Source organism: Pistacia vera, unplaced genomic scaffold (genome assembly GCF_008641045.1).
Source record: "Pistacia vera cultivar Batoury unplaced genomic scaffold, PisVer_v2 Contig25, whole genome shotgun sequence".
NCBI classification, from domain to species: domain Eukaryota; kingdom Viridiplantae; phylum Streptophyta; class Magnoliopsida; order Sapindales; family Anacardiaceae; genus Pistacia; species Pistacia vera.
In genome coordinates this window covers 1,028,482-1,050,829 of record NW_022196057.1, presented here as the reverse complement: position 1 = coordinate 1,050,829, position 22,348 = coordinate 1,028,482, and the positions used below count along the sequence as shown (strand labels likewise).

The 22,348-nt window shown below is 38.8% G+C and overlaps 3 protein-coding genes across 3 annotated transcripts; 2 read left to right on the top strand and 1 right to left on the bottom strand.

The window, feature by feature from the left end:
* The first annotated feature begins 35 nt into the window (after positions 1-35).
* On the top strand, positions 36-6,509 carry LOC116132267 (shaggy-related protein kinase eta-like). Its single transcript, XM_031417921.1, has 12 exons — positions 36-191; positions 1,635-1,727; positions 2,001-2,060; positions 2,146-2,409; positions 2,496-2,570; positions 2,648-2,704; positions 3,766-3,906; positions 4,040-4,090; positions 4,173-4,268; positions 4,955-5,038; positions 5,296-5,397; positions 5,969-6,509. The coding sequence occupies exons 1-12, from the start codon at positions 51-53 to the stop codon at positions 6,062-6,064; spliced, it is 1,260 nt and encodes a 419-aa protein (XP_031273781.1). The 5' UTR covers positions 36-50; the 3' UTR covers positions 6,065-6,509.
* A 352-nt stretch (positions 6,510-6,861) lies between these two features.
* On the bottom strand, positions 6,862-11,758 carry LOC116132266 (aspartate aminotransferase, mitochondrial). Its single transcript, XM_031417920.1, has 10 exons — positions 11,488-11,758; positions 11,287-11,372; positions 9,697-9,903; positions 9,410-9,515; positions 9,153-9,257; positions 8,908-9,080; positions 8,444-8,603; positions 7,504-7,599; positions 7,319-7,413; positions 6,862-7,231 (listed from the first exon to the last, which is right to left on the bottom strand). Exons 1-10 carry the CDS (start codon positions 11,653-11,655, stop codon positions 7,159-7,161), a joined length of 1,269 nt encoding a protein of 422 aa, XP_031273780.1. The 5' UTR covers positions 11,656-11,758; the 3' UTR covers positions 6,862-7,158.
* An 894-nt stretch (positions 11,759-12,652) lies between these two features.
* Positions 12,653-13,646, top strand: LOC116132272 (glycine-rich protein A3-like). Its single transcript, XM_031417925.1, has 2 exons — positions 12,653-12,909; positions 13,238-13,646. Exons 1-2 carry the CDS (start codon positions 12,654-12,656, stop codon positions 13,417-13,419), a joined length of 438 nt encoding a protein of 145 aa, XP_031273785.1. The 5' UTR covers position 12,653; the 3' UTR covers positions 13,420-13,646.
* Positions 13,647-22,348: the final 8,702 nt, after the last annotated feature.

Sequence of the window (22,348 nt, the reverse complement as noted above, 5' to 3'; positions counted from 1 at the left end):
AAGAAGGGAGACAAGAGGAGAGAGAAAGCAAGCAAGTAGCTGTAACCCACATGGCTTCACTGCCTTTGGGGCCTCAGCCTCCACAGCTTCACCCACCACCACTACCACCACCGCAACCGCAACCGCAACCACACTCTCACTTGGACAACGACCCTATGAAAGTACGACGTTCCGATTTGGACTCCGACAAGGTCTCTCTCTCTTTTTCTTTTTTTGCTGTTGGCTTTGAATTTAGATCTACTCTTCTCTTTGTTTCTACTGGGATTTTAGGCGATCTGCCTCGTTGTTCTTTACTCTCTCTCTGTGATTGTGCTGACTTTGAGGTTCATGTTGCCCTTTTTTATTTTTATTTTTGTTTTCTGTTTTTTGTGAAGTGTACTGTTTCACACTGTTCATTTCTTTTAGCTATTTTGTTTTTTCAGTTTTATGTTAGGGATCTTAATCTTGATATGATAATTTAGGAAAGTCAAGCATAGGAGAAACGGGAAGTTCCTTACTCTTTTTTTTTTTTTTTTACTGCTGGATAAGAGGCAATTAGTAGAATTTTGCTTTTGTTTATTTGTTGAAGTTTATGATTAAGAGCCTTAATAGTCTTTACTGCTTGAGTTTACTCAGCTACCCATCAGTGTTTTAAGTTTTCTGTAAGTAATTCGATTTTTCTTGGTTATTTATGTTTTCTGGGATTTTAATTTACTTGTAGAGTTTTGGTACTTTCTTTTTGGGTTTTTAGATCTCCTATTTTTCACAAGCTTATGTTTGTTCTCAGGCGGGTGTTTCTTTTCCCCCTCTAAACAGTTATAATTTCTGTGAAACTTTTTGCTTATTTACTTTATCTTTGGGTAGATTATTCTTCAATCTGTAGCAGTTTGCTTCATCAAGTGAACGTTCTTTGATTTTTTTGTCACAGTAACTTGTTTGGGATGCAAGCTTTACATGGCATGTGATTCTTTCTTGTGATTGATGGTCTTTAAATGTTGCTTTTATTATACTTAAAATATCTGTCAAGATCTTTGTTTTTGCCTTTCTTCTATCTCACATTGTCAAGATATCTTTTAATTTTACCTTATGGTATATTTGCCTTTCTTAAGCTTGTGGTTGATCTTCAGTCCATTTAATGTATCGACTTGTTATCATTAATTACCATTTTGTTTGTTCTCTGTTTTATGCTTTTAAATGTTGATAAATGGATGATATATGTTGATCCTTATTGATTGCTTCTTAGATTTCAACAAAGAAATCAAGTGTTGTGATTGCCCGCCGGGTGTCAAAACCAGCAACTCACTAAAAATCTCACACATATAGTTGTCTACATAAATGTGTTTACATGCATTATTAATGGATGTGGTAGAAATGCAGGGAGTAGATTATTGGAAAAAGATTAATGTTGTAAATGTTTGTTAACAGAATGTTGTGCACATTGTACACATGGTTTTTGTGCATGGTTTTCCTGTCAAGTATGGCTTCTTCTTTAGGTGGCTAACTCTTGTCTGTTACAGGTTATTGTGGCTGCAATTTTGCCTAAACAAGTGTCTGGCATGCAATTAATAGATAGGAATAAGTGTCTTAATTATTGAATTTGTAAGCTGGCTGTCATTTCTTCCTTTGTTAATCCTCTATGTTACTAAAAATTGCAGGAAATGTCAGCTGCAGTTATTGAGAGCAATGATGCAGTCACTGGTCACATTATATCTACCACAATAGGAGGCAAAAATGGCGAACCCAAACGGGTTAGGAATTGTTTTTTGTTACCTTTTTTGGGGCTTTGAAGATATCTGCAAACTATGTTTCTAACTTCTCTTCAAGCATAAATTGTGTTATGATTTTTTTCGTTTTTTGAAGTTCAAGGATTAATTTGAATGATGAATGATTAACATTACATAAAAAATTGTAGTTCGATATAGTATGTCTATTTTCAGTCCTAACAAGTGCTTCTGTCTAAGAATATGACTTGCTTAAGTGGCATCATTTATTGATGGTGTTTCCTTTGTTGCTCCTTGCAGACCATTAGCTACATGGCAGAGCGTGTTGTTGGCACTGGATCCTTTGGTATTGTTTTCCAGGTACAGACTACCGACTTATTAGTTCACTACAGCTAAGTTTCTCCCTAATCTCGTGACCTGAGTCTCTGTTGTGAACCCTTTTAAGGCAAAATGCTTGGAGACTGGAGAGACAGTGGCTATAAAGAAGGTTTTGCAGGACAGGCGGTATAAAAATCGTGAGCTGCAGTTAATGCGCTTGATGGATCACCCGAATGTGGTTTCTCTGAAGCATTGTTTCTTCTCCACAACAAGTAAAGATGAACTGTTTCTGAATTTGGTCATGGAGTATGTCCCTGAGACTATGTACCGGGTTCTGAAGCATTATAGTCAGAGGATGCCCCTCATCTATGTGAAACTTTATACATATCAAGTATGGACTTTTTCCTCCCCAATTCTCTTTTCAGGACTTTCTGTTCCTTCTTAAATCTTGATAGTTTAATAGAAGTTATGTTTCAGATTTTTAGGGGGCTGGCATATATCCATACTGTTCCTGGGGTTTGCCACAGGGATGTGAAGCCACAAAATCTTTTGGTATGTTGACCTTTATATGCATCTGTTCAGTGATTATAACTATTTTTCTCAACCTTATATTTATGTACATTCTGTAGGTTGATCCACTCACCCACCAGGTTAAACTTTGTGATTTTGGAAGTGCAAAAGTTTTGGTATGTGCTCATCGTCATTCTCCCTTTAGCTCTTTCAAATGTTTCATTAAATATTACAATAAAATTAGAAACCACATAGTGATGCCCTCACATGCCAGTCATGGATCTATATAATGAATGTTGTTTTATGTGCATCTCCTTGTTATCAGAGTCTCAATAAAACAGGGAATAGCATGGCTGGTTGGTGGGATTTAATGCATTCTTATTTAGTTATACAGGCCAGTGCCATTTCATGGAAATCACCATTTGTATATGAGTGAGAGAGAGACAGAGAAGATCTTCACTTCCCTATAGTTTTGCTGAAAATGAGTGGGTATGTGTTAGTAAATCCCACATTGAAAGATTAAGACAAGTGAAGGATTTAAATAAGAGGATTGTTTCACGATCCGTTGGTCCAAGCTTTTGGGATGAAGAACATTTTCTTTTAAGCTCTGGTGTAAAGACCCCCCTGCTGGCCACTGCACTAACTTGTGGCTGAATGGTTTGGCCAGGCGCAAGTGGTAGCAAGTCTTTTAGACTCTCATTTCTTTACCCGTTTTCCATGGTGAGAGCTGATGAGTAGATCTTTTCCGCTCACACTGGAGCAAACAGTGATGGACGTCCATGGTTTTTTCGCTTCATGGTAGAGCAGTATCCTACTGGTTAAGTGTTGCGCATGTGGTTGATTGAAAGGCTCTTGTATAACAATGAGTTTGTCACTAACTGACACATGGGGAGGTATTTTTTGATACCTGTAAGTGTGTGAAAAGTAAATCCCTAATAAGGAGAGTAAGATAAATGAAGGACTTATATAGGAGTCAGCCCTTGATCTGTTGGCTTAAGCTTTTGGGTTCAGGTGATGTCCACCTCATCTATAAAGTCCTATTACAAATATTTTGCAACTACCTGTTGCGGCAACAGATTTACTGCATGTTCTTTTTATTCTTTTTTTTTTGGTATGGATAAGTTTGTTCAGCCAATAATATCTGTTGGAATGCTGTTTCACCCATACTGATAAGCTGAAGTAATCTTGGATTGATCCTTTTGTTTGAATGATCTTCTCTTTTCTGGCATGGTATCAGGTCAAGGGAGAAGCTAATATATCATATATATGCTCTCGATATTATCGAGCCCCAGAGCTCATATTTGGTGCAACCGAATATACAACATCAATTGATATTTGGTCTGCTGGTTGTGTCCTTGCTGAGCTTCTACTAAGCCAGGTTAGTGACTTTCTTGGCAAGTTTTACACTGCCTGACTCTACTGCTTTTAAAATTTATATTGTAAGCTATTCTTCAGTTTTATTCATTTAAATTGTCTATTTTACTGCTGATTTCATATTTTTATTTTCATAGCCCTTATTTCCAGGGGAAAATGCAGTGGACCAACTTGTGGAGATTATCAAGGTGAAGCTCATAAATCTTTGATTTTTTGAGGTTTATACAGCTCAAACAGTCATCTGATCATGTCTGAGTGGCCTTATTGTAGGTTCTTGGTACTCCAACTCGAGAAGAAATTAGATGCATGAATCCAAATTATACAGATTTTAGGTTTCCTCAGATTAAAGCCCACCCTTGGCACAAGGTATGCAATTAACTAATTTCTCTTATTGACATGGAAATGGCTTGATGGTGTTATGTGAATGGACTTAAAAATTCAATAGCAGGATAAAGCTTCTACTTGAATAAAGATTAATCTTTTAGGTTCATTGGCGCCTTCAGTGTGTCGGTCAATGGTTTGGGCTATAGCACTTTAACTTGAAGAAAAATTAGCCTTACAAGTCAATCTTTTATGAGCTTAATCTTTTAGGTTCATTAGCGCCTTCAGTGTGTTATGGCATTTTAACTCGTGGAATTCATAATTAGTTCTACAACTGTGCAAGTCCTACTTGCATAAGTGTGCGATTATTAGATCTTTATGGGGTAAAGATGCAGTCGTTACTAAGCTGTAATATCACCTGCATTGTCTAAATGTTTTACATTTGGGAGATAAGAGTCTCCAAAATGGAGCTTTCTGATGCATAGGAGAGACTCACTAATGATGCACACATGAGCTCTCATGCAAATAATCAAGCATTCTAAACGTGAATGTATTTGTTTAAAAGCTTGGGTCTCCTTTTGATTCTCTAAAATTGTTATGTATGTTGCATTTTCTTTTACTGACAGGAGTTGTTTCTTTGGTTACAATCCAATCTGTAACTGTCAACAATATTATTTTGTTTTCAGTAAGTTCTTTTATTTGTGTATTTATTGCAATGTTCCTTGATTCAGGTTTTCCACAAACGAATGCCTCCTGAAGCAATTGACCTTGCTTCACGGCTGCTTCAGTATTCACCAAGTCTTCGATGTACTGCGGTGAGTTGGACTTTCTGAACTATTGATGGAGATGGAATCTGTTTCTACTAGAAGCCCATTTCATCATCAAAGTTTGGTTGATGTTATGACTTCCTGATAAAAATTATTCAATCCCACCACAGTATAGTGTCTTATATTGTGGGTCTCAGCTGTGGTTTCTGTGTGATTGAGATTCTATTATGTCCAGTTCAATAGTTATATAAAATACTATTTTTCTTGGTGACCCTTTTCTGATTGACTTTGTTTTGTTATTGCAGCTTGAGGCATGTGCACATCCTTTCTTTGATGAGCTTCGTGAACCCAATGCCCGCCTTCCAAATGGTCGTCCTTTACCTCCTCTTTTCAACTTTAAACAGGAAGTATGTCTCCAATTCATTAATTTTGTTTATAAAACTGCTCTATGTGAGAAGTAGGAGTTATAGTTGTTGCCTGCTCATCATGCATTTTAATGACCTCAGAATGTACAATTGCATATTGCTTATGTCCTGAAGGACACCCTGTTGAATGTCCTCACACCTTAAGTCAGAGACAGGACCATCAATGCATTAATCTAGACGATCTGAGCCCTTGTGGCTGTCAATTCGTAATCACAAAGGCATGCAGTGGCTGATATTTGCGATGTCTCATGGTTTTTGGACTGTGTCCTTCGGTAGTTGATGATATTTCTTGTATATAATATTAGAAACTAGTATTATTAGTATTGTTACCGCCCTTTGTCTGTTATATGTTGCTATTAATCCTTTTTAATATAATATACCTCTGCTGTGGGAGTAGTTGTTTCATATGGATATGGATGTGGATGTGGATATCCATTCAAATTGATGTCGGTGGTCAATGGTTTGGGCTACACATATGTTTAGTAAATTACTTTAATTCTTTGGATTCAATTTTTTGTTTCTGATCAACTCTTTATTTTCAAACTAATTACAGTTATCCGGAGCTTCACCTGAACTGATCAATAGGCTGATACCGGAGCATGTGAGACGGCAAATGGGTCTCAGCTTCCCTCATCCAGCTGGAACGTAAATATAATGACATAAAACAAGGATGGCGTCATCAGTTAGTGGATGGAAGTAAAGTAATGGAGGGAGTTATTTGTAGTCAATATATAATCTCAAGCATTCTGGCGTAATCAGTGGATTTTCTCACGCCCTGCAAAGATGTATGCATATAGTGGCTTTTTGGCTTAACCCTGGAAGTTGGTGGTTCTGTCAACTATGTCTCGTTCTAGCTAAAACATGCTGTTTCCCTACTTCTGTACATTGTTTTGATAGTAAAGATCGACCTGAGAAAGCTAGGAGTATAAAAAGGTGACTCACTCTATTCATGTCTAGCTAGGTAGGCGCTCCAAATGCCCAGCAGGAGCTCAAGGGCTCATTAGTAGTTTGGCTTGCTTTTTCACTTGAACTTTGTGTTTATTTCTCCTTATGTTCATGCTGTCTTTGAATGGAAACTAGATTTCATCATCCAACGTCTCCATTTCTCTTCTCTTTCAATTCCTTTGCAGATTGTGCTTTTGTAGAATTTGCTTTCTAAACTGTGCTGAGAAACCAAATATTTGACAGGCAAATCGCACAATATCAAGGAAAATGCGAAGGACACAACCTTGTGTCTCCTATATTATGGTTTACCTATGTACAAGAAGAGCTGTTAAATCTGTGTGAAACTCGAACTCGGTTTGCTACTTGATCTTAGATATTGCCGGTTTTAATGGTTTTATTTTTCTCCGGATTCATTTCTGCTTATCCCGTGTGTTCCAATATGATTTACTGATCCATTAGACTATAGTGTTTCACAGAATTAGTACGGCCATGAAAGGATACTTATTTAAACAAAAAATCCAATATATGGAAGAATAAGGAGCTTGAGCTACAGTGCTCATAGCAAAAATAGGGTTGATCAAGGATCAATTTATTCTACAAAAACCAGATACTTCCAAGACTAACTCTTCCACTAAATCACGGAAGAATGGAAGCATAAATTGTAAACAATCAAATGTATAGGCTGCCCAATCTTATTGTTCCTTCTCTAATTAAATGCAGAGCAAAAATTTTATTGCATTAGTCCTCAGCAAATATATATGGCCGCCAAAAGAATGAGATGCTACTTCTAAACCGGGACTAACCAGATTTTGTGACCTCGTGAATAGCATTTGCCAAGTATCCAACATTGCCTGTGGTTACACCTGCCATACTGCATTATGTGGTATAAATATTAGCAACAATCATCAGCAAGACATTCTCATTTGAGAATAAAAAACTTCGTTGCTGGATATAATACCTGATACGACCATTACGGGTCATGTAGATGTGAAATTCCTTTGTCAAGCGATCAACTTGTTCTGGCGTCATGCCACTATAGCAAAACATACCAATCTGTTTGCAAATCCAGTATAGTTGTAATTAACAAAAACAAATTAAACATAAATACTGGATAAGAAATAAAGATAAATAATTCTACCATACCTGATTAGTTATGTGCTCCCATGATAAGGGTGATCCCAACTTCTCAAGGTTCTCTCGAAGAGCACTTCGCATTCCAATGATTCGATCTGCCATGACCTGAAGAGTAAGATGGTGATTAATTCCTTTCACATAATAAAAACGCATAACATGGATCCAAGTGATCTTTGAAAGAGAAAGGAGCTGCTAAATATATTCAGGTACAGCATAAACCTTGTAAGTAAATCTACCCAAATACATTCTTACATAAAACACCTGGTGAAAAAGTATCTTATCCTCTTTGATAGAAGCTTACAACTTTGATAGGCTTTAGAGGAACCTTCCTATTCTCTCTCTCTCTCTCTCTCTCTCTCACACACACAATTTCTTTTTGTACAATTTATGATTGAAGTGCATAAAAGATTATGAGAGAAGGAAATACTCCATAGATTTGAACTTTTTAATGCATCTCAAATAGGAACGTGTATAAGAAATGAAACAAATGATAACTATTTTGCTGACTTGTAGGCTCATTTTTGTGAGTAAAAGGCTAGATATTTGGCAAACAATTTCTTGGTAAAGGATTGGATGTAATCATACTACAGACGAAAGGAATATACATCTTAAGAAACAATAAAGGTTGGAAGACTTCAAGTACTTTATGTTCTAGTCCAAAAATAATAAGCTGCCTCAGTATTGTTTTTGTGCCACTAAATCATATTCATAATTAAATCAATAATGCTTGCATGCTGCCCTCGAATTTGTAAGGGGCTTCAATATACTAATACATGCCCAAGTTGTTCATTTGTTAACTAAATATTTATTTTGATAACTGGAATATTAAATCCTTCAATAGATTTTTGTCACATCTATATTTTAATACAACCTAAAAGTGAAAAGAATTCCACACAGATAATAAATCTAAAAGAAAAAACGAAAAGGAAGCCCAGTTATGGTAAATTACGTTCACTTCCTTGAGCCATAAATTCTTCAACTCAGGATCTCCAAGGATAGTTGAGACTATAAGTGCACCATGGACGGGTGGATTGCTGTACATGGGTCTGGCGAGCTGCTGCAACTGACTTTTAACAGCCACTGTTTGTTTTTCATCTTCGCATAGCACACTGTAATGGTTACATCACAGCATTAACAGGCAAATGTTAGTCACTATTATATAAGTTAAAAAAACAATATGAAACATGAATCTTATCTTTAAAGGAATTTAGAAATGTGATATGGTAACCTATAACAAATTACCACATCATTTTGAACCTAAGACAATAAAACATACTTGAGATAAACATTAGAATAGACAAACAGGCTATCAAAAGAGCAATTTGTATGAATGCAATCATGTCTAGCTAACCTGAGAGAATGCTATATAATATGTAGTTGGTTTATTTGATCAAGAAAGTAATAAGAAAGTACCTAAGGCATCCTACTCTTTGGCCATAGAGTCCCATATTTTTGGCATATGATTGGGCAAGTCCAACTAGATGACCATCCTCAAGAAAAATTCTAATGGACTTGGCATCTCTCTCTGGATCACCACTAGCAAAACCCTGATATGCCATGTCAAAGAAGGGGAAGTGACCTTTTACCTGAAAATGAACAGAATGTTTATATCAGGCAAAGAAGCGGTGAACATAATATCCTAGGCAAGAAGTGCTTACCTTGATTTGGTGAGAGATTTCCTTCCACTGTTCCTCTGAAGGGTCCACTCCAGTAGGATTATGAGCACAAGCATGAAGTAGAAAGAATGAACCATTTGGCGCATTCTACAAGAGGCACACATATAACACAGCAAATTCAGAATGTCAGCAATGTGGATTTTCATACAGTGGAAGGAGAGTCAAACCCAGAAACAAAAGTACAATGGTTATATAGTTGGTATTTGCAGCCAATTCTCTATCCAAATGTCCTTACACACCTTAATGTCATCCATCAGTCCAGCAAAATCTAAGCCCTTGGATTCCGGGTGGTAGTAATGAAAAGTCTTCTGAGTGACATGGGCATCTCTCCAGATGTTATGGTGGCTGTTAAAATCTCATGTCAGAACTTGGAAAGCCTTACAAGTAAACCAAAACAAGGAGAAGAAACAGAAATCTTCTGATCTTGTAAAAAAAATTTGACCATGAAAGAGAAGAACATGTCATCAATTTTAAAAAGGAGGGGGGTTGGGTGGGTTGGGTCAGAGGCAAGGGCAACATTACTCACTTAGCCCAGGTTGGGACAGGTATGTAGATTTGAGAATCAGGATGAAAACGCTTCTGAAAGTCTGCAAACAGTCGGCATGCACCAGTCCCAGAGAGAGCTTGCACAGCTGCTATCCTTTTATCTTTGATGAACTCGGAATTCTCCCCATAGGCCAGTTTCAGCGTTTCCTCCACCATTTCTACACTCCCTCCCATGGGAAGATATTCCCTGACCAACAAAATGCATGATGTGAAAACAAAGATTATAACGACTATAAGCGGTGGCAAAAAGATTTAATTTTTTTATCATATGTGAATCCAATTGTTGAATGAATATATAGCCAATACAACCAAGCTTTCAAGAACAGCAAAACTGACAACATTATCTCCAGTGAAAGTTTGTATTTTTTTAAAATGCAAATTTCGTGTTCTAGCAGTAGTAAACGGTTTATTTCTGCCACCTAATACTAAAACACAAATTCTGACATAAAATTTTTATATTGAAAACTGTGAAATTATATGTTTTGTCGTTTATTACCGTCACCTAATGGAGGTCTGGATTAAAAAAAAGTGTGTATGTCTACATCTGAGAATTTTCTTATACACATATAAGCAACAGATTTACAGTCACATATCCATGCATAAACATGTTAAGTAATTGGAAAGATAAGGGCTGTTGCATTTTGTAAATATCATAAAAGTGATGTGGCAAGGCTGCTATGGTGATACGGAATGGAAGTTGATTAGTTCAGTATTACTCATCAAGAAGTATAAATCTGTACATATGCATTTCCCATTTTCAAAGTGTTTTAATTCTCCAAGAGGCAAAACAAAGCCATGGTTCTCTGCCATTGTTAGCAGAGCTCCCAAGGACATACACTACCACACTGTAAAAACTCCACTAACTTACATGATCTTCAGCAATCATGAAGCTGAATTGTTCAAAAATAAAAGATTAATTCCAAGTGTACAAATCAGGAAAGGTGCCCAAAGAGAAGAATGAAAACTACATCTCATTTAAATAGATTATGATCATTGATCAGTGCACACTAATGCCAGCTCAAGATCTAGTGTAGTGAAAAATTTCATTTCAGAAGATGATGTGCACAATTTTAAATCATTCTGATTTAGGTGGTTTCAGTCAAGCTGAATCTCAATTCCATGGAGGCGGATTTCACACACACACACACACACACACAAATAAAAAAAAAAATCTAATCTCATTCATCCAAGTTCAACGATACGACATTCAGATTATAAATTCAAACAATAATAATATCTAGATCATAAAATCCTCAGTAGAATCAGCAGGACTGGCTAATTTAATCTCCGTTCCTTATATTCCACCAAGCTAATCATGTATGTTTTTCAGAAAAAAAGGTGAACAAGATAATGATTCGACGCATGTAGCAACGGAAGATATTAGAAAGGAATCGAATCATTCAGTGGAGTACATAAAGTTAGGCTAGATGGGACCAGTACAAAAGCATAAAACGAAAAGCAAACAGAGAGATAAAAGATTCATCAACTAGTCACGTCTCATTTTAAACAGTTAAAAATCAACTATTCCATTTGATTAAGAAATAGATAGTGATAAGTGATAACCACTAACATGTTCAAGTTTCCAGCAATCCTCCGCTCAGCTTCTCTGACGCATTCAAGAACAACTGGCTTTCCGTTATCATCACGATAAGCGCCCTTAATCATCAGTCAAAAATTGAAAATGAATCAGATTCCGTTTGGTTACCGAGAAAATTAAAAAGAAAATCATTAATTAAATGCTCGTAAGATTTTGCGTGGGAAAGAAACTTACGACTCCAACATTGACTTTGTCAGGACTAGGATCGGCCAAAAAAGCTTCCGTTACGCCGAGAATCGGATCCTTGGGTGCGGGCTCCAAGCTCCGCCACCAGGATGACATACATCTGGCTCCGGTTAAAACGGAGCTCCGACGTCCCGTTACTAAGCTTCGCATCGCCATTCCCGTTCCCGATGTATTGAAGGCGCGTTTTTGTGGGATAAAATAAACGAAAGAGTGAGGTATTGCAATTTGGTGGTGCAACAGACCTTGAAAAGTGTGAGTGTGGTCTAAATGATCAGCTGTTATACGTCATTCATTGCAACTTTGTTGGACTCGCCCACGTGCCACTCCTCACACTTACAGTTTTTAAAATATTTATAAATTACCGCCAGTTAACGAAATTCTTTTCGATATTGTCAAGACATGGGTGTTATAATGTATTGGAAATGAAACATCTCAGTTGTAATATTGCGTAATAAAAACACATGCCAATATTTTCGTAATATACTTTTGGTTTAGTAATATACTATATATTTGTATATTTTTCCTGAAACATAATTCAAATATTTCTATAAAAGGTTTGTTAAAATCTATTATCTTAAAATATATTTGATAACGTCAAATATTTTATTCTAAAAAGTTGTATAAGATTTGTTGGTGATGGAATAATATTCATTCTAAACAGTGAAGGGAATAAATATTCTTTTTCCTAAAATTATATAATATTATTTGATATCACTTTGAAGCAGGTTCACTCTCAAAAGCAACTCCCAAAAAGATTTGCTGCCTCTCTCCTCCCCAAAGAATAGTATTATAAATTATAAAATCAACGGTTGCTCTCTTGGTGTGTTTCTTTTCTAGTTTTCGGGAGGGTATCACGCTATCGAAAGGTTAGCTTATTGTTCTTATTATATCTCTGACAATTATTTTCTTGAGTCCCTACGTAATATGTTCAAGATATTTGTCTAATCATTAGTTATTGTTGCCAAATTGCTGAGATTGATTTTTGTTTCTTTGTTATGCTGTTTGTTGTTGAAGTAATTGACAATAGCTAGAGCATGCAGGGGAATGCTTTGGATTTTGGAAGAGATAATTAGTTTCTGACAATATACACAAAGATTATATTGGAAATTTGCATTTGGATCTGAGGATATAATTTTTATTGCAGAACTAGACTTATGGGAGGTGGCAAGACTGATAAGGGACTCTATTCGCATGGCTATGGTGGTCATGGTTATGGATATCCTCCTGCAGGGCAGTATCCTCCTCCCCCGACAGCATATCCTCCGCAAGGTTACCCGCCACAAGGCTATCCACCGGCCGTAGGGTATCCGCCTGCTGGCTACCCACCACCACCGCCACCAGTCGCGTATCCTCAAGCTGGTTACCCTCAACCTAGTTATCCACCTGGCCCATATTCTCAACCTTATTCAGGTATAAATGATAAGTGCTCTTGAATACATATTTGATGAGTAGCTGTTTTAGAATTCTAAAAGTCTGTTGAACCATCTCATCTGCTTTTTTTTTGTTTTTTAGTTAAATTAAAAAATTAGTTTTATTAATTTTTGCTAGTTTGCATTAATCCATATATTTTGTTGGTCAACCTGAATTCTAATGATTATATATGATTCTCATATTATTTAGAGATGATTTTGTTTGTGTGCCATATCGGTTCTGCAGTGGGATATTTGAGAATCTTGTTTGTGAATTTGGTGCTCCTGGGATTTTCTGGGCGTTGTTGAACTTCTTTCTTAATCTTCAGGGCATGGTGGACTGGGGGGACTTTTAGCCGGGGGTGCTGCTGCTGCTGCGGCTGCCTATGGTGGTCACCGCTTGTCACACGGCGGCTACTCTGGGTATGGCGGGCACCATTATGGTGGCAAGTTCAAGCGTGGAAAGCTCGGGAAATTCAAGCATGGAGGCAAATTCAAGAAGTGGAAGTGATCCTCGATCACTCGTGCAGCAACATGAATTGAGACTCTTGGCTCTCTAGAACTGCCAAGTTTTTTAAATAATCAAATTTATCTTAAATAATGTCTCGAGTCTTTGCTAGCTGTGCTTATTTGACAAGATTATAACTATATCAGCCTTCTGGCTTCTACGAGAATATCATATGTTACGCAAATATTATGTGAAAAACTTTAAAGACTTTGTTTGAAGTTTTCCAAGCATTCCCTGTGTACGATATTTAATCCATTCATGCATTGGCTTCAAAATTAATCTAAGGTTAGACTCAAAAGATTCTTAACCACCTGCCAAAACAGAGTAAAGTAAGCTACATTGTAGATATGTTGGTGCTCTCAAGACGACGTCATAGACAGAATCATAGAATTCCTTCGGCAAATAGGCCAAGTTGCCGTGGGAAAATTAACTTGGTGTATATGTTTTTTATTGCTTTATGTATAAAGTTTGATGCTCTTTCCCTAGCAAGTAGCTACTCAGGTGGCATCGAAGGACCACTATTTAAAGCAGCATATATATAGAGTGCTGAGTTGTGGCCCTGCGTTAGCACCAAATCCAATGCCAATGCCATCTCCACACAACATAATTAATTACAACTTAATATTGTTTAATTAACCCAAAGAAAAGACTAGATCAAGTATTTCAATTATTCTAGTTCATGGGTGAAATCAAATGAGAAGACTCTAACAATGTGGCTACTACTGAGTGTTGAATCTGCACAGAATATCAAAATCTAGATTTAATTTATGCATGGGCTTCAGAAAAAAACATCAATGCATAGAAAGTATTATGCCAAAAATACACACTGATGCCGGTATCACCAATTAGAGCTCAACAAACACTCAAAGACAAAGTGCTATTAGCTGTCAAAAACTCAAACCGTCTCAAAGAGATATTATATAACACATGTCCCACCTTTATCAAAATAAAAGATAGGATGAATGAGAGCTTTCTATTTGTCAAAGCAACTTATAAAAGCTTTCATTACAATGAGCTCAAAGGTATATAAATTAGCAACTTTCTTCATGAAATAAAGAGATTGGATATATGAGAGTTGGGCACAAATGTAAGTTTCAACCATTATTTCTCTTTGTAAACAAAACATTATCGTATCTTTGTACGCCTTATAAGTAATATCAGAAAAATAATCAGAGAATAATAAAATAATAGCAGATGTAAGATTCACTTTAAGCATCCGAATCACTATAAAAATATTTCTTGTCAATATTTTATTTATGTTTCTTCTAACGTATATCATCTTTACACCATAATCAACTCTCAAATTATTTCAAGTGTAATTTCTAAGACTCCTTAACACTTTGCACGTGCGAGGTCATTGGTGTAAAAAATAAGCATCAAGCATTTGAACCACTATAAAAATCCCTCTTGTCAATCTTTTATTTATGTTTCTTCAAACATATATCACCTCTGCACCATAATCAACTCTTAAATCATTTTACGTGTAATTTCTGAAACTCCTTAACACTTTGCACATGCGAGGTCATTGGTGTCAAAATCAAGTATCAATAGAAAATAACTTCAATAATTATTCAACTACATGATCGTAAAATCTTATTACATGCAGCGGAGCAGAAATTGATTAAGGATTCCAGGGATAACATTTTTCCTCATGAACAGTAAGAAAGAAGCAGGGACCAGTTTCTCTTATCTTTCACACACATCGTCCGCAAGAATCCCTACTCTGAATGTAGATATCAAACCACTGGGAACCCCCCTCCCATTTGAAATTACAATAGAATCGAGTCCCTTCGAAAAAGTTTTCCTTAAAATGAATAGAATAAACAGTCGGATAAGGGAGTACGTGTTCACCAAGATCATCAGCAGCAGATTTACAATGAATGGCCAGATTCGAGTTTTTCTGCAAATCATTGATTATAATAACTAGGGGTGTTCAAAAGAACCGGTTGGAACCAGAACCGGCGGGTACCCTGGGTTTGGTTCCAGTTCCTACCCAGAACCAGTCGTCAATGGGTAGGTTCCGGTTCCAAATTTTTGGAACCGTTACTGTGCGGTTCCGATTTCGGTTCCTATAGTTAGGAACCGGAACCGGAACCAAGAACCAGGAACCGAGACTAATATAAAATAAAATTAAAGATTAGGGGGGTTAATAAAAACTTTTGTAGAAAAAGTAATGTGAATACATTTATATTTATATTTCATAACATTTAAAGTAAGTTAGTTTGACTTTTGAGAATCTACCTTTACAAAGTAATGGAGTTTATAATTTTGAATTTATAATTTGTAATTTTATTTTTGTTAATAAATGCCAGGTGGGGCGGTATTTGTAAGTTTTTAAGTGTTTTTTTGCCATTTTAAAAACTTTTGGGGGGTCATGTAATTTACAGGGTACCTGAACCGGAACCGAAACCATTGTTATAGGTTCTGGTTTTGGGTATCTCGGAACCGGAACTCCGGTTTCGGTTCCGGTTCCTTCAAAAAGTGTAGGGTACCCGGAACTGAACACCCCTAATAATAACATCTACCTTCCAGGTCCAATTCTCAGACGCACATTCTCACCATATTCGACACGATTAATAGCTTCAGTAACAAAATCATAATCGCTTTGTTGAAGAAACTCATGCTTAATTTTCATATAGCAAGAAATTTTGACCTCTCTTGTTCTATGTAATAATAGTATAGTATTTATATTAATGAGTGAATAAAGTGACAACGGTACTAGAGTTATTATTAATTTATTAATAACTAAAGTTAGCAACTTTTCTCCCACGAGAAGTTTTATTTGAATTCATAAAACAAATATTACATTCATTTAATAATATTATAAAACTTAAAAATAGTATAAATTGTGTTGATGCTTGATTTTGACATCAATTATTCACACATGAGAAATGCTAAGTGGACTTAGAAGTCACACGTGATATGAGAATATTTAGTTAAATAAAGGGTGAAGAGCAATGCTTAAAGTGGTTCGGATGCTCAAAGGCGAATCCTACGTCCACTGATATTGTATTAATGAGAGTAAAGTTAGGTCGTGTTCAGCGAGCTGAGTTAAGGCTTAGAGAATACAAGAGAGAAAGAGAGAGAGAGAGAGAGAGAGAGAGAGAGAGAGAGAGAGAGAGAGAGAGAGAGAGAGAGAGAGTATGCTATTTTAGAGTGAAATTAGCCAATCCTGCAAATGAGAGATGAGTTATCTATTTATAGTGGGATGAATCAAGGTAATGATTACTAAATCTGTAAGTGGGTGGGTATCATGCAAATCTTTCTCTGCGTCCCATTGTTCACCTGCCCGTGTGATTTCCTCGACTTGTGTAGGGATTGGACACGTGGATGATTTACAACCATCCGCTAACCTGGCATTCACCCACTGCACTGACAGAGGCATGTCACTCATGTCATCATGCGACGTGGCTGCATCTGAATGGTCGTGGAACCTTCATAAGTTCTGACCACCCCATGCTGACAAGATTTCGCGTCAACCCTACTTTTTCAGGCATAATAGAAGTCCCTTAGTTTTTAAGGTTTGAGAACCGAACATTGAGAACTTCATAATTATGCCTTGACTTGATATGTACCGAACGACGCCTGATTGATCCGACCTGGCTACAAGGAGGTCATAAGACACTTGTTTACGAGTGACCTGATATGGTCTTCTTCCGCAAGGTCGACGACCTGGACCAGACCCTATTTAGTGCTGTATTGATGCGCCTCTTATCTTAACCGAGGTCCACGACCTGGTTATACTTAGCATATTTTTGCTGAACGCAAGGAGTCATATTGCTCTGCAACTGACATGCGACGAAGAGTGTTCTACCCCAATGACTTCTTCAGATGTTATCCGTTGCGCTCGGCAACTAATCCATTAATGAAGTACTTTTTACTCTGACAAACGTGTCCTATGCGCAATAAGTGCCAACCATGCGTATTAAATATAAGTCATGCTGAAACGATATTCCTTATCAGAGCATTAAATGTGGATGAGAGCGCATTTAATGCGGAGGAGGGAAACGAGCCGTCGCTCGATTATTTCAACGAAGAGAAGCGACGATTGGATTTCTTGAAGCGTGACAGTTACTCCTTTCCTCTGATTGATGACACGTGGTCGCGATCAACGACGAGAGATTGTTTTCGTCTAAATGTCACTTGGCTTCAGGAAAACCAATAGCCATTTCCTCCGCTATAAAATCCCAGGCCCACCTTAAGCAATGCCATAATACTCACTTTTTCAGAAAGAGCAAGAAGTTTTCGTGAGACTAGATTTCTCATCCTTCGAGTTGGTGTGCATTTAACGTTCGTAACAGGAAGTTCAATCCCCACACCCAAGAGGTAAGGAAGATCCTTCCATTACTTTTTCTTTTTTCTATTTTGTAGATAACCATGCGATAACGGTGGGTGTTTGTGGGTGGTCGAACGGAGAATAAGCTTTCCTCTAGGGTTTGAATCTTTGGGGGTGGTCCCTAAGGATTCCTAGGGTTTTTCTAGGGTTTAAGGAAGACACATTGTGTTTATCTTTTCTTCCACATTATCATACGAAAGTTTGTATGGCGACTGAGTAATCCCTGCATGTTGCTCTTTTTTAGACCATAGAAGAAATGGACCCTTCAGCGACCAGAACAGACGAGGGAACGAGCTTGCTAGTGTAGGACGCCACAGCGGGTCCTTCACAAGAAATTCTGTCAATGGCCACAGGAGAGGAAATACAGAAAGCGATTGACCAGTACGTAATTAGCGTAGACATCTACCAGCATAGGATGTATACAGCTCGGAATCCGCCAAAGGGAATGGCTGTGATCTCCGAGAATATATTCAAGTGTGGAGCGCTGATTCCCTTTCATTCCTTCATAAGGTCGATCCTTGATCACTTCGGGGTCGCACTTTTATAGCTGACGCCCAACGCGTATATGATAGCATGGCTATGTATATTGCGTGTGGCGAGAACGGTTGCTAGAGCTCGCTTGCTCGTACTATTTAAAAAAGAGCAAAGACAAGGACTCTTATTACATCTCGAAGCGATCTACGATTGAGGGAGGCATACACAATTACTCTAGCAATGTTGGGACATATGAGACAAAGTTTTTCTTTTTCCATTACGATGACATTTGCCATTTTAGGGAGCCGAGTAGGTCTTCCCTTCTTTTACTTGGTGAATTTCCTTTCTTTTAATCTTTGCTAACGAACTCTTCCGTTTTTTCATAGTAAACAAGACAACCAGATTGTCGGCTCTCACTAACTTTAACAGAATAACTGCTTTCGGTCTTCTGCTCGATTAGAGTCGCAATGCAAAACTGCTCGTGATAACCGCTAATTTAAGGAAGTACGATTTCTTTAATCCCGAAGTGACCTTGGAATCCTTACTGAGTAAGTGTCTGTAACCTTAGCCAATCTTATTTTTTGCATGCAGTGAATTGTTTTGCTAATGATATTTGCATGTAGCGACCATGCCACCCAAAGTGCCCAGGTCGCTGAGAGCCAAGGGGTTTGCCTTTCCTCGGGTTGGTGCCACGGGACCAGTCAGGGCAGGCCCTAGCGGTCCCCCCATTGGAGGAACGCTGGTACGCTCCCCAGCCTGCGGTTGCTCGTCCTAAGCAGAAGACTGTGGCCTAGAAGTCCAAGAAAATAAAGTAGCTTCAGGCTGAGGAGTCAGAGTCTGAGCCGGAGGGCTTGGGCGTTCAGCCTGGGGGGTTGCAGCCTTACCAGGCCTTCTACTCGGGAGGGCCCCCTAGGCACATGACCAGCATTGCACTTGCCCCTAGGGGTCCGCACAGAGGGGAAGGGGAGGTCGCAGCTCCTGGGAGGAGAGCGGGCAAAGAACCAGTGGGTGAGATACCACCTGCTGCGGGAACGGGCATGCCTGTGCTGGATTCTATGGGGCAACTCTTGGAGCACTTGAGGCTGGTGATGTTCACCCTGCTAGAGTGCCAGCTCGCAGAGGCTTTTGAGCAGTTTGTGGCCTCCAACCTCGTGGACTTGATGACCATGGTGTTTCAGCTGCAGAGCTAGGTAAGAGGGTTCGTCCTCATCGAGGACTTTCTTATATTTCCCTTACTTTTTTAATGAAAATGAGTCCAACCCTATGTTCCCTCTGTTCCCTTTGTTATGCAGTCTCTGCTCGCTATGCACTTGGCCCAGCGGAAGACTCAACTGGGAGCCACTGAGGGGCTCGTCAAGCTGAGAGAAGAGAACGTGCAACTGAAACAGGATTTAGAGGCTGCACAGACAGAGATGAACCTGTCCACTGTTCAGACGAACTAGTACTTGTCGGAAAGGAATGTTGCGCTCCATACGGTGGACTTTCAGAGGGCCGAGCTGGAGAAAAGGGGAGAGAAGGTCAAAAAGCTCCAAAAGACAGTGGTCAGGCTTACCAAGGAGGCTCGTGAGAAAAAGCTGGAGCTACGAGAGAACTCCGAGCGAGCCTTGCGAGCAGAACAAGAGAGAGCACAGTTGTGGGAAACCACTGAGAAGTAGAGGTGGGCGCTTGAGGTGGAACTCCAATTGTCCCAGGGATGCGTCGTTTCGTTAACTAAAGAGATGAAGCGACAAGAGTTGGAAATTGAGAGGAGAGCCGCTGACTGGTCGATCCAGTCCATTTATGCCCTACGACCAAAGAATCCCAACATAGACCTCACCGATCTCCCGGATGACTACCAAAGGATTCTTGCTTCCATGGCGCATGCCGATGACGAGGAGGAGGGTCAAGGGCTTTATTCGGAAGACGAGCATCCAGAGGAATACATTCTGGAGGAACCGACGGCCGACCAAGTGGTCTACGACCAACTTGGGGATACCAAGGTCGCACATTCGGGGCCTAGGAATGAAGGCCAATGATGGTTTCTGCTTCTACTTTTCATAGCTGTTCCTATGCTCGTACATCTGTATTTGTTTTTAATTTATAATAAATAAAGAGACTATTTCTTTAATCATTTGTGGGTACTTATAATTTTTCGTGCCTCACAAACATTACACATGTGGACACAATGTCGCTTTCTAACTATTTGCGATAGTATTTGTACAAATGATACATATGCGAACGAAAAGGCACACATGCGAGAAACAATATTACATAAGAGTTATCTTTTTTACAAGGCTTAAAAGTGTAAATCTTTATAAGAAAATTAGAAAATGAGTTCAGAATTACTGATAATAGGGGCGAAGATGTTCAGCATTCCAAGCTCGCGGTACCTCGGAACTATTAAGCCTTTTAAAGTGATAAGTCCCCGGTCGTATCACCTTAGCGACATGATATGGGCCTTCCCAATTTGGCCCCAATACTCCCATACTTGGTTCTCTTGTACCGAGAAGGATTTCTTTCAAAACTAGGTTGCTGACCTAGAAGTCTATTTTCCTGACTTTAGAGTCGAAGAATCTTTTCGCGCGCTGCTGGTAGGCTGCTATCCTCAGTTGAGCCTTGCCGTGATGTTCTTCAACTAAATCCAGACTTGCGCGCATAAGCGCTTCATTATCTGTTTCATTGAATAGGTCTCTCTGAAGTGAACCAGTCTCTACTTCCACTGGGTTCATTATCTCACAGCCATATGCTAGCGAGAAAGGTGTTTCTGAAGTAGAGGTTTTCGGAGTTGTCCTGTATGCCCATAGGACTTCTGGGAGGCCGTCGGCCTAATTACCCTTGGCAGCGCCAAGTTTGGCTTTCAAAGTATGCTTGATGGTCTTGTTGACAGCTTCAACCTGGCTATTTGCTTGCTGTTTTGTGACTGAGGTGAACTTTTTATGGATCCCCAACTCATCGCAAAACTGCTTGAATTCCTTGTTATCGAACTAATTCCCATTATCAGAGATAAGAGTATGAGGAATTCCATAGTGGCACACTATGTTTTTGAAGATGAAGTCCTTGAGCTTTTTGGTAGTGATTTCGGCCAAGGGTTCGGCCTCGACCCATTTGGTGAAGTAATCCACCGCGACCACCATATACTTGACCCCTCCCTTTCCAACTGGCATGGGTCCAATAAGATCAATTCCCCACATGGAGAATGGCCAGGGGTTGGTCATGGTTATTAGCTGGTGGGAAGGAGCTCGCAGTACGTTCGTGAACCGTTGGCACTTGTCACACTTTTTCATAAAGTTGAAGGTATCCTCTTGGAGTAGGGGCCAGTAATACCCTTGACAAACAACTTTGTTGGTGAGGGATCACGCAGCAGTATGATTACCGCAGATCCCTTCATGTATCTCTCTCATGATGTAGTCTGCTTCCTCATTGGTTACACATCGGAGGAGAGGGGCACTAAACCCTCGCTTGTACAATTGATCTCCTATAGTGTGTAACGAGCAGCTCTAATCTGCATGGTTCTTGCCTTGATCTTGTCGTTGGGCAAGGTCCTATCTCGGAGATATTGAAAAATTGGGGTCATCTAGGAAACTGATTTTGTCACATTCATGGCCTGTTCGAGCGAGCTGATACTAGGGATCTCTATGAACCGAACAAAAATACTTTCTAGCGCATCTGAGTCCAGCGATGAGGCTATTTTTGCCAAGGCATCCGTGACAGAATTACTGTCTTAGGATCTACGTGATCGTGAACTGCTTGAATGGCTCGAGCGCGACCTTAGCTTTCTTCAGATAACTGATCATGTTTTCTTCCTTGGCCTGATATTCCCATAAGATCTGGTTAACAACCAGCATGGAGTCACTGTGAATGCTGATCGCGGTTGATCCCATTTTTTTTGCCAACCATAGACCAGTGAGCAATGCTTCTTATTCGGCTTCATTGTTGGTCGCTTTGAACCCAAATCGGAGAATACCGTGGATGCGAGTTTGTTAGGAAACGATCAAACATAGTAGTGGAAAAAACAAAAACATTTACAACATGGATCGTTCCTTAGAACCAAGATTAGGGTACAAAATTACAGTTTATATATAAAATAAGAATCTGCAGATTTTAGTTTAGAGTTTAAGAAATCATATGCATGTTTGGAGGCTC

Excerpts from the sequence above, each read along its gene's own strand:
- LOC116132267 (XM_031417921.1), top strand. The coding sequence starts at position 51 with ATGGCTTCACTGCCTTTGGGGCCTCAGCCTCCACAGCTTCACCCACCA. Across the intron at positions 192-1,634 it reads CCGATTTGGACTCCGACAAG|GAAATGTCAGCTGCAGTTAT; the intron begins GTCTCTCTCTCT and ends TAAAAATTGCAG. Across the intron at positions 2,410-2,495 it reads TGAAACTTTATACATATCAA|ATTTTTAGGGGGCTGGCATA; the intron begins GTATGGACTTTT and ends GTTATGTTTCAG.
- LOC116132266 (XM_031417920.1), bottom strand. The coding sequence starts at position 11,655 with ATGGCGATGCGAAGCTTAGTAACGGGACGTCGGAGCTCCGTTTTAACC. Across the intron at positions 11,373-11,487 it reads ACAAAGTCAATGTTGGAGTC|GGCGCTTATCGTGATGATAA; the intron begins GTAAGTTTCTTT and ends CTGATGATTAAG. Across the intron at positions 7,414-7,503 it reads GGGAGCACATAACTAATCAG|ATTGGTATGTTTTGCTATAG; the intron begins GTATGGTAGAAT and ends ATTTGCAAACAG.
- LOC116132272 (XM_031417925.1), top strand. The coding sequence starts at position 12,654 with ATGGGAGGTGGCAAGACTGATAAGGGACTCTATTCGCATGGCTATGGT. Across the intron at positions 12,910-13,237 it reads ATATTCTCAACCTTATTCAG|GGCATGGTGGACTGGGGGGA; the intron begins GTATAAATGATA and ends CTTAATCTTCAG.